Below are 12,098 nucleotides of genomic sequence, written 5' to 3'. Positions count from 1 at the left end.
CCTTTGAAATGCTTGCCTTTCTTTCGACATTGATGGTTGGTCGGAAGAAATCGACGATGGCCCAGGTACACATTCTTCCTGCATTTGTCCAGGTATATACTTTCAGTGTCATCTAAACAGTGCGTGCATGCATGGTATCCCTTGTTTGTCTATCCTGAAAGGTTACTGAGAGCGGGCCAATCGTTGATGGTTACAAACAGCAACGCGTGCAGGTTAAATTCCTCCTGTTTGTGCTCATCCCACGTACGTACACCGTTTCCATCCCACAGCTGTAAAAGTTCTTCAACTAATGGCCTTAGGTACACATCAATGTCATTGCCGGGTTGCTTAGGGCCTTGGATGAGAACTAGCATCATAATGAACTTCCGCTTCATGCACATCCAAGGAGGAAGGTTATACATACATAGAGTCGCGGGCCAGGTGCTGTGATTGCTGCTCTGCTCCCCGAAAGGATTAATGCCATCCGCGCTTAAACCAAACCATATGTTTCTTGGGTCACCTGCAAACTCAGCCCAGTACTTTCTCTCGGTTTTTCTCCACTGCGACCCGTCAGCGGGTGCTCTCAACTTCCCGTCTTTCTTACGGTCCTCACTGTGCCATCGCATCAACTTGGCATGCTCTTCGTTTCTGAACAGACGTTTCAACCGTGGTATTATAGGAGCATACCACATCACCTTCGCAGGAACCCTCTTCCTGGGGGGCTCGCCGTCAACATCACCAGGGTCATCTCGTCTGATCTTATACCGCAATGCACCGCATACCGGGCATGCGTTCAGATCTTTGTACGCACCGCGGTAGAGGATGCAGTCATTAGGGCATGCATGTATCTTCTGCACCTCCAATCCTAGAGAGCATACGACCTTCTTTGCTGCGTATGTACTGTCGGGCAATTCGTTATCCTTTGAAAGCTTCTTCTTCAATATTTTCAATAGCTTCTCAAATCCTTTGCCAGGCACAGCATTCTCTGTCTTCCACTACAGCAATTCCAGTACGGTACCGAGCTTTGTGTTACCATCTTCGCAATTGGGGTACAACCCTTTTTTGTGATCCCCTACCATGTGATCGAACTTCAGCTTCTCCTTTTGACTTTCGCATTGCATCCTTGCATCGACAATGACCCGGCAGAGATCATCATCATCGGGCACTGGTTCCTCTTGATCTTCAGCAGCTTCCCCCCTTGCAGTATCATTGGGCACATCGTCTGGTTCCTCTTGATCTTCAGCAGCTTCCCCCGTTGCAGCATCACCGTAGTCAGGGGGCACATAGTTGTCATCGTCCTCTTCTTCTTCGTCGTCTTCCATCATAACCCATATTTCTCCGTGCCTCGTCCAAACATTATAGTGTGGCATGAAACCCTTGTAAAGCAGGTGGGTGTGAAGGATTTTCCGGTCAGAGTAAGACTTTGTATTACCACATTTAGGGCATGGACAACACATAAAACCATTCTACTTGTTTGCCTCAGCCACTTCGAGCAATCATGCACGCCCTTAATGTACTCGGAGGTGTGTCTGTCACCGTACATCCATTGCCGGTTCATCTGCGTGCATTATATATAATTAAGTGTGTCAAAAACCATTACAGAACATCATGAATAGATAATTAAGTGACCAAATTAATAGAAGTTCATCATCACATTAAAACCAAAGTACATACATAGTTCTCATCTAACAACATATAGCTCTCCGGAGCATCTAATTAATTAAACCATACATTGAAACTATGTAAAACATTTCAATGCGAAAACAAATGTGATCATAATCGCAACCAAGGTAACAATTGATCCAACGGCATAATGATACCAAGCCTCGGTATGAATGGCATATTTTCTAATCTTTCTAATCTTCAAGCGCATTGCATCCATCTTGATCTTGTAATCATCGACGACATCCGCAACATGCAACTCCAATATCATCTTCTCCTCCTAATTTTTTTTCCTTCAAGAAATTGTTTTCTTCTTCAACTAAACCTCTCGACAATAGGGTCGGTTGGAATTTCCAGTTCACATACCTCCTAGATAAATAAAATCTATGTCACGTTGGTCGGCATAATTTTCATAAACAATTAATGAACCAATAGTTATAAAGATAATATATACCACATCCGAATTATAGACAGGACGAGGGCCGACGGGGGCGGATATCAAAACCATCGCACTATATAATAACAAGCAATAAAATAGTAAGAAAATTAGACAAGTATCTATCTAAAGTAAGAATTTTTTCTTCCAGAAAGAAGATAAGAACAAGAGGCTCACCACGGTGGTGCCGGCGACGAGATCGGCGCGGGCGATCGACGGCGGTGAAGACGGGAATGGGACGTGACGGGCCGCTAAACCTAGACAAATCTCGAGGAAAATGGAGCTTTGAGGTCGAGCTTCGAGACGAGAAAGTTTAACTAGTGTGGCTCGGGCATTTCATCGAACACCTCATGTGCATAGGAGGTGAGGTAGAGCACCACAAAGCCCTCCCCTCGCCGGCCAGAGAAAAACAGAGCACTGGAGTGCTCTGCTCGCGGGCGAGGGGTATATATAGGCACCTCATTGGTCCCGGTTCGTGGTATGAACCGGGACTAAAGGGCAGCCTGTGGTCCCAGTTCAAGCCACCAACCGGGACCAATGGTGGTGGGCCAGGAGCGAGGGCCATTGGTCCCGGTTCGTCCCACCAACCGGGACCAATGGTGGTGGTCCAGGAGCGAGGCCCATTGGTCCAGGTTCGTCCCATCAACCGGGACCAAAGGAGCCAGACGAACCGGGACCAAAGCCCCCACGAGGCCCGGCAGGCCCCTGGCCTCACGAACCGGGACCAGTGCCCCATGGGTCCCGGTTCTGGACTGAACCGGGACTAATGGGCTGACCCGGCCTGAACCGAAGCCCTCTTTTCTACTAGTGTGGCAAGGAGGCATATGGTGTGTGTGTGCGCGTGAACATACCTACATGCAAGGCCTAGTTTTCCGTCAAAAAAAAAGAATTGTTGGGTTTTAACGGAAAATTGCTATAAAAAAATCTCGAATATGCACGAGAGTGCGTATCAGATACATCGAAGAGAGGGGAAGAACCCTCCGCGGTTTAGTTACAACGAGAGATTACAAGGCGTTACGCCGCCGTCCACCTCCTATGATCTAACCTGATTACTCGCCATGCGCCCGCTTCAGCGTCCCCACAAAGAACATATCCAAATCTTCTCGTAGCAGTCCCTTACTCTCGCTCGCAGTCCGGTGTAGAACCTGCGGGAGGTAGGCCGTCGCTTCGTCGAAGACTATGGCATTCCGGTGCTTCCGTATATAGCTCTCACATGGCAAGGAGGCATATGGTCCGTAGATGCCCATGCATACCCTGTCTAGCGCACCAGTCCGGCAGTGCCTCCTCCACTTGCGGTGGACTGTGCGGAATGCCTAGGGCCGTGAACACCTTGGCCCACGCTTCCCTCACAAGAACACACTCAATGAGCAGATGGCCAATCGTCTCGTCGTGTTGATCACAAAAAGGGCGGTCTTGGTGCGGCGGCCAGGCCGACTTGGCCGCATAGGCCGACTTGGCAGAGAATGCGCCATCCTTCTCCCAGGACCAGGTGATGCGGTCACCATGCTGATTGTCCAGCTGGAATGTCGCGACCGTGGGCCAGATGCCCAAGTATTCCGTGACGTCTTCCGTGCTTAGTGTTGGCTCAGTGTCCCTGGCCCATCTCTCCTTGGCGATGGCCTCATAGACCGATCTTGACCTCCGCGTGCGAGCTGAAACCCGCTCATATGCCCGTGGCGCAATCTCCTGCATCCGGTATCCATTGAGCCATCAATCCTCCCAGCATTGGGTGTCTCGCCCATCACCCACAAGATTGCTAAATGTTACTTTTAGTGATTTAAAACATCGTATATTAAAGAAAATCATGGATCTCATATTAATTTACAGAGGGAGTAGTACTCATGCCAATGCCTATATGCTCAGTGTTCGTTCCATTTTTCTTTCGAAACGGAAGTATTCGTTCTTTTTTACTCCAGAAAAAAAAAACAAGGAGTTCCCCGGCTCTGTATATTCAGTCCTCCCTTGGCTCATATGAAGAAGTGCACTGATATTTTCGTTCGATAAGAAAAGGGAACGCCGAACGCACCCTGTACTATTTGAAGGAGAGACAAGTGCAACCCAACTGACGTACATGGCGCCAACCCAACGCAACTGATTTCCGGCCAAGAAACAGAACTGATAGCAAGAGCCAGCTGTGTCCGCGTCTGTGTGCGCCCACCGATCTTCCAACATCTTCTTCTTCTTGCGCAAGTTCAAGAGTTGGACGGGGAATCCCAGCTGCTACGCCGTCCTTCGCGCCAACAGTAAAAATAACACGACAGGATCGAGAGAGAAGAAATATCACGAGCAGGAAGAAGAAAAGTCCTCAGTTCATCATCAGTTGCACGCTTCATGAAATTTTGCCGGGATTTCTCCCGTGTTCCTTCAAGTGGCTGGCCTGATCCGGCCGGCTGGGGGCACGCACGGTGACGGGACCAAGCGACGGCGAGACGCTACTGATCTCTGCGGAGCTTATCCGAAACAGAAACAGGGCCGAGACGCACACACGCTCCAGAAAGAAACAGAAGCAGAAAGTTGTTCGGCAAACAGATCATGTAAGGGGATGGATAAGCCTCCGCTCACGGGGCAAGATCAGATGCATGTACCATGTGTCTCCAATTTGTCACTCATGTATTATCCAAAACCATCCTCACGGGGCTCACTCTATCTCTATGTGATCGAATTGGGTACTCTAGTAAACTCCAATTTTCTGCAGCAAACGGAAGACCCCGGTGAATTATTTGGGGAATTTCTTTCCTACGCACAGCATATTCTATTATCTTGCTATGGCTGTTAGAATAAATTCGAGGCATACCGTCGATCATCCGAGAACCAAGTAATCACACGAGTACGACACCGAGATTTGTTAACGAGGTTCACCGATATGGCTACATCCCCGGTGCTCCTCCCCATGATACAGCTACAATACCGCACCCGGTCGCCCTGGACACCGGCACATGCCGCCGGCTTCCCCTGCGTTCAGGTGCTATTATGTTGGCACAGGTTACATCGTGTGTCTACCCCCGCTATATATGAGAGGCCTATGATACAAGTTGTTCAGGTGCTATTATGTTGGCATAGGTTACATCGTGTGTCTACCCCGCTATATATGAGAGGCCTATGATACAAGTGTCCTACTAGGACACGACTCCATATCCTATCTAAACACAATACACAAGTTCAATTGTAACCTACCTTGTACACTATATTCGACGCAACTCTAACAATGGCAGGGGGAGTTTCTCTCCTGTGCACACTACTTTTCCTGTGGCATGTCGACGCTGGTTTTTTACTGGTTGTCGCCGGCCACGGACACGGCGGAGAGCCGGCTCGGCCCGGGGCGGGACCCGCCCGCGCGCCTCCGCTGCAGCGACTGCTGAGCCGCGGGGGACGGCGAGAGCGCCCTGCGTGCCCAGTGCCCGCTCTCCATGGGGACAAGCCGCACCAGCGCGCTGGCCGTGCATTTCGAGCCGGCGCTGCCGACGGACGGCGGGGAGCCGGGCTTGCTGTTGCCGGTCGGGGCCGCCTGCTTGCGCTCCTTGTGGAGGCCGCAGCGAAACGAGCCCGGGTGGTTCGTCGGGGAGCACATGCAGGACCGACGGCTCTTGCCGGCGGCAGGGGACGAGGAGGAAGAAGACGAGACGCTGACGGACTTGGCCGGAGAGCGGGTGGCGCCACCGGAGGCGAGCTTGACGCGGGTGGGCGAGGCGGAGCGGTAGCTGGGTATCGAGAGGACCGGCCCGCTGGGTCGACTGGCAGCCGCCGTCGCCATGTGAGATGAGAGAGAGCGGGAGCAGAGCAGGGATGCTTGCTGTGGTTGCCCGGTGATTTGGGATAGCTTTGGGATAGTACTTGAGAGTTGAGAGTAAACTGAGAAGAGAACTGGTTGGACAGAATTTATAGAGCCGGGAGGGGCATTCTGGTAACTTGAGCGAATGGAGAAGAAGTGAAGCAGTGGGCGTCTGTTCCGTGGGCCCTGACGGCAGCCCACCGGAATCGGTCTTGGATTCAGGACACGTAGGCCCCATCTGCCAATATTGTAGGCTCATGCATGCCAGCTTGCTTTGAATGGAATACCAATTTCAGCGTCAAAATTATGGTCAATTTCTTGCATGGCAAACCATACTGACTAGCATCTCGCCATTGTTCATACGTACAGAGTACTATAGTATTGGTGTAGTATAAAATATCTTAATTAGTCATGTTTCCGTGTGAACTGCCCTGATTCGTAAGTGCCGATGCAGCCAGAGTTGGGCAATGCCGAGCGTTCGGATTCCTGCGTGCAGCCGCCCACCGGTTTTGGCGCCATGTTGCTATCAGGAAACCGGTTGCGGCACATTGAAAGGCGGTCCCTAAAAAAAAGTTATCCTCGAACTGGAACGTTGAGATTCAGGTTGGCTCGACTAGGACCTGATCGACGTGACGCGCCAGCCGCCGGCCATGGGATCGCCTCCGTTTGCTTGGAGCCCGGCCAACCGCTGAACGTTCGACACAGCGGCATAGGTACCAGTCGCCGTAATGGCTGTGTCTTTCGAACATGTAGGCGACGTGTTTGCGGCCTCCGCGCCAAGGAAGGAATCGTGGATGGAGCCAAGCCGGCGGCGATGGCCTCGCTTTCTTTCCGTGCATTCGAATCATCGCACGCATGAGCGCGTCGTGATCCGGCCGGTTCCGCCGCGATAAGATGCTCCCATCTCATCGCTCTTGCCAGTACTGCTCCGCATCTGGGTTTCCTTCGATTATGGTCGACCGGGCGATCCAACGTGGGCGTCTCTTTCGTCCGTAGTGTTGCCCATGTTTGTCAACAAGGATTGTTGCAAAAGGATGTGACTAGGCCAGTCAAGTAACATAACATGTAAAAAAGAAAAAGATATTTGCACGGATCGTCGACTGATACGTAATTAAGTCATAGTCGATTGAGAATTTGAGATTTACCAAAACTGATTGCAAATGCACTGACTAATCTCCTATCCAGTTTTCATGAACATGAGTCTCTGTTACGGACAACCTATACTTTGCTATTAGACATATCGTAAAAAATAGTACCCTACATTCTTGAAAGGCAGTAACACGTACGGGCATCTCCAACGCCGACCCTCAAATTCACTCCGGCATCTGTTCACGGATACGGAGGATCAATCCGCGGACACTAATGCGGGGGCTGGCCATCCAACGCTACCCGCATACATCCGGCCCCATTTTTTTTGAAGCCCGCAGATTCAAGCCGCATATATACTCTAGAATAGTTAAAATGCAGCGGTAGTTCTAATTAAAAAAGTTCAAATATTACACTCAAGCATTCGCAGTGCGGCCGTGCACTTCTGGTATCAGAGAACCTAATCATTCTCACGCAATCTTCTTCAAGATGAAGTAGTCATCAAAGGACCGAACACCATGGAAGAGACGATCAAAGACATTTTTGTGCATCCAAAACCGCAAGCAAAACTTGTCAGCGAAGAGGGCATCGGGGGCAAAGTAGTCGGACATCAGCGTTAAATGCCCCGCGTGCCCTGTTGCGGTTGAGCGCTCGATGACCCTTGATCGATCCCTTCAAATTGAGAACATGCTCTTCCGCACGCTCCACGTTTGCAAGGACCGCAAGCACTTCCGCACTCGATGACCTGCGCGGTGGTCGGGAGAGAGCTGTGGAACGACGGTGGAGGAGAAGCGACTTGGATACCCGGTGTACCGTTGAAGGTGCGGGACTCGTCGAGTACTAGCAGGGGTGTGCCGAGGCGGCCGGTGTGGTGGAGCGGCGACGAAGGGAAGAGAGAAAAAGGGAAGGAGAGAAAATAGAAGGATGAAGATGCAGGAACCGGGAGAAGTTTGGGTGGAGTTTTGGGTGGGCCGGGGGTGTCGGAGTCCTACGTGTCTGCTATCCAAACTCTTGCAAAGCCCCCCAGTCTCTGATTTGCAGGAGAAAGTGCATCCAGGCTGCCCGACGGACTGATACAAGCCCGTATTAAATGGCACAACTTGTCCGAACCACGCGGTCCAAACGTATGCAGACAGTTTGAGGGCCGGCTTTGAAGATGTCCTAAGGCCCACGGAGAAACAAACAATAGCACTCAACCGATGAACATAAAAGCAAAAAAAAACGATAAGATAAAAATGATGTGGCAAGGCGTACCTATGCTTCTAGTAATTAACACTCCATACAAAAATTAAAGTTGATGGGGCTACAAATCGGAACTCAGCAGGAGGATCTTAAAGTGCCGTATGCCGGGATGTCACTAACTCACTGGTAAATTTTTGGGCGCTTCAGCCATCAGGTGTGAAGGCATTACAGACCCTGTACTGGAAACACTAGCTTGTCGTGAAGCTGTCAACCACTCTGGATCTCTCTTTAACACATGTCATAATAGTTTCGGATTGTCAGGAGGTCATCATGAACATCATAATAATGCAGGCGGGTTGTATGGCAGCATAGTAAAAGAAATCAACGGAAGTTTGTCACATTTTGCGGCATGTCCTTTCATCTTCGAGGGACATGTGACAAACATAGAGGCTCATAGCCTCGCTAAACATGCTTGGGACGCCATGTGTGGCTCCTCGAACTTCCAGACTTAAATTATATTCGAATGTATATGACTAAAATTATGACTTATGATGAATAAATAAAGTGTGTTTAGACTAAAAATAGTACTTCCTCTGCAAAAAAATATAGGAGTATTTAGATCATTAAAGTAGTGATCTAAACGCTCTTATATTTCTTTACGGAGAGAGTAGTTAACACTCACAGTACAAAATATATTTTCACATTATATTTATTTGGTGTTGTAAATGTTGATTTATATAAATTGGGTCAAATATTACAAAGTTTAACTTTTGACGAAACTAGTGGGAGAAGTAGCGATAAATCGCAGTGGATATGGTGGCATACGAGGATGTAATCATGCCCGTCAGTTACCACGTGATTCGTGCAGTTTTAATACACAGAATGTGTATACTAACATCTCTTCACCGTATTCTTGTAGTATAGTTTTCTTATTATTGCTCTGAACGCATTGAGTTTCTGTCAGTCTGAACGGCTACCTGCGACATTGATTATTTACTGGAGCAGCTGTCTCTCGTTTCTGCTACTGTCTCTAAGCCAAATACCCCAGGTGCTACGTGCTTCCGGCGAGAGGAGGACATGGGCACGAGTGGCACTTGCAGTAACACAGTAAATGCACTAACCTTTCGCTGTTCGACATACTTCGTACCAGATATTATTCATGTGGCTGGCCAACCTCGTTGCCCTTTACATGGTGCTCATTCACCTGCATCGACGTTTGCCACTGATCCCACCATAATGATACCGATTATGGCTCATTATCACTGCCCACCCTTGCAGATGTATATTATTTGCATCCTTATCAAGTACCTTTAGTAGTACTAATGAAGACCACAACCCAGCTGCTCCTAATGTAATACTAGTTGAGCTCTGCAACGTTGTACTCCATCATTAGCACTTGCTTGCCTTGGTCACAAACAGTAACCATGGGTATATTATAGGATAATATTGAAGGAAATATGCCCTAGAGGCAATAATAAAGTTGCTATTTATATTTCCTTATATCATGATAAATGTTTATTATTCATGCTAGAATTGTATTAACCGGAAACTTAGTACATGTGTGAATACATAGACAAACAAAGTGTCCCTAGTATGCCTCTAGTTAACTAGCTCGTTAATCAAAGATGGTTAAGTTTCCTAACCATAGACATGTGTTGTCATTTGATGAACGGGATAAGACCCATCCAGTTTCCTAACCATGGACAAGACACATCTGTTAGCTTAGCACTATGACCGTTTAGTTTATTGCTATTGCTTTCTTCATGACTTATACATGTTCCTCAGACTATGAGATTATGCAACTCCCGAATACCAGAGGAACACCTTGTGTGCTATCAAACACCACAACGTAACTAGGTGATTATAAAGATGCTCTACAAGTGTCTCCGATGGTGTTTGTTGAGTTGGCATAGATCGAGATTAGGATTTGTCACTCCGTGTATCGGAGAGGTATCTCTAGGCCCTCTCGGTAATGCACATCACTATGAGCCTTGCAAGCAATGTGACTAATGAGTTAGTCACGGGATGATGCATTACGGAATGAGTAGAGACACTTGCCGGTAACGAGATTGAACTAGGTATGATGATACCGACGATCGAATCTCGGGCAAGTCACATACCCATGACAAAGGGAACAACGTATGTTGTTGTGCGGTTTGACCGATAAAGATCTTCGTAGAATATGTAGGACCCAATATAAACATCCAGGTTCCGCTATTGGTTATTGACCGGAGATGTGTCTCGGTCATGTCTACATAGTTCTCGAACCCGTAGGGTCCGCACGCTTAACGTTCGATGACAATTTGTATTATGAGTTATGTGATTTGATGACCGAATTTTGTTCGGAGTCCCGGATGAGATCACGGACATGACGAGGAGTCTCGAAATGGTCGAGACGTAAAGATCGATATATTGGAAGGCTATATTTGGACATCGGAAAGGTTTTGAGTGGTTCGGGTATTTTTGGAGTACCGAAGAGTTACGGGAATTCGCCGGGGGAAGTATTGGGCCTTCATGGGCCTAGTAGTGGAAGAGAGGAGGCAGGCCAAGGTGGGGCGCGCCCCCCCTAGCCCAAACCGAATTAGACTAGGGCGGCCGGCCCCCCTTTCCTTCTCTTCTTCCTCTCCTTCCTTTCTCTCCTACTTGGACTAGGAAAGGGGGAAACGTACTCCTACTAGGAGTAGGAATCCCCCCTTAGGGCGCGCCACTTGTGGCCGGCCCTCCTCCACCTCCCCTCCTTTATATACGGGGGAGGGGGCCACTCCATGGACACACAAGTTGATCTTTTAGCCGTGTGCGGTGCCCCCCACAGTTACACACCTCGATCATATCGTCGTAGTGCTTAGGCGAAGCCCTGCGCCGGTAACTTCATCATCACCGTCACCATGCCACCGTGCTGACGGAACTCTCCCTCGGCCTCAACTGGATCAAGAGTTCAAGGGACGTCACAGAGCTGAACGTGTGCAGATCGCGGAGGTGCCGTGCGTTCGGTACTTGATCGGTTGGATCGTGAAGACGTTCGACTACATCAACCGCCTTACTAAACGCTTCCGCTTTCGGTCTACGAGGGTACGTGGACACACTCTTTCCGCTCGTTGCTATGCTTCTCCTAGATAGATCTTGCGTGATCGTAGGAAATTTTTGAAATACTACGTTTCCCCAACAAATATCCATCATCCCATACAATCAGTATCAAGGAAACGACATAATTTAATTGTCCCTGGCAAAACAGCCATATAAACAGTCAGATGCGGTCGATAGGCGTTTAATTCGCATGAAGCTAGTGTTTAATGGCTCGCAGGCTGTCAATTCACCCAGCATGAATTAATATTCAGCAAGTGCATTGAAAACGCATGCACTTTCCTTAATGGTTGACATAGACCGTGGGGTCAATATTATAAAGTGATAAACATCTCAGATGGACTTCTATATAGTTAGATTAGCATTAAAACAATTAGTATGAAGTGTATGCTTAAGCACTTTTAATTCAACATCGATGCACACGGTGGTAATATACAACATTTAGATACAAATCGCTTGTTTTAATAGATGATGAACTAGATATAATACATAGACAGTTCATAGCGAGTTATATTTAAGCAATGATAGTGCGCAGCTAGGTGGTGATACTAATTAGCACGAGTAGGGAAAACCGTAAGGGAATACTAATGGGATAATAAGACAGACACCTATTACAAAATCTATATCTATTTTAAAACATTCTCAGTAATGTATTGTTAAATGCATTGTCTTAATGTTCTTCAAAGTTCATTTTCTAACAAATCCATGAAGGGACAACAAACATTCGAAAACTGAAATTAACATGAAATTGTTTTTCTCATTCAACTTGCAATACATATTCCAATGCACATTCACGAAAAATCTCATCAGTTTACAGTTAGTCGTCTCACAGGCCGAAAGTTTGCATGGTCACATGCCCATGTTTAAGTTGCATAACCACAAGTTCCCAAGCATGCCACTGAT

At 48.1% G+C, this 12,098-nt stretch overlaps 1 protein-coding gene across 1 annotated transcript; it reads right to left on the bottom strand.

Moving 5' to 3' along the window:
- Positions 1-5,100: 5,100 nt before the first annotated feature.
- Positions 5,101-5,939, bottom strand: LOC109742705 (uncharacterized). Its single transcript, XM_020301806.4, has one exon. It carries the CDS (start codon positions 5,826-5,828, stop codon positions 5,346-5,348), a length of 483 nt encoding a protein of 160 aa, XP_020157395.1. The 5' UTR covers positions 5,829-5,939; the 3' UTR covers positions 5,101-5,345.
- Positions 5,940-12,098: the final 6,159 nt, after the last annotated feature.

This window comes from Aegilops tauschii, chromosome 6 (genome assembly GCF_002575655.3).
Source record: "Aegilops tauschii subsp. strangulata cultivar AL8/78 chromosome 6, Aet v6.0, whole genome shotgun sequence".
Lineage (NCBI taxonomy): Eukaryota > Viridiplantae > Streptophyta > Magnoliopsida > Poales > Poaceae > Aegilops > Aegilops tauschii.
Note: the sequence above shows the minus strand (reverse complement) of the source record. Positions and strands in the feature narration are given on the sequence as shown.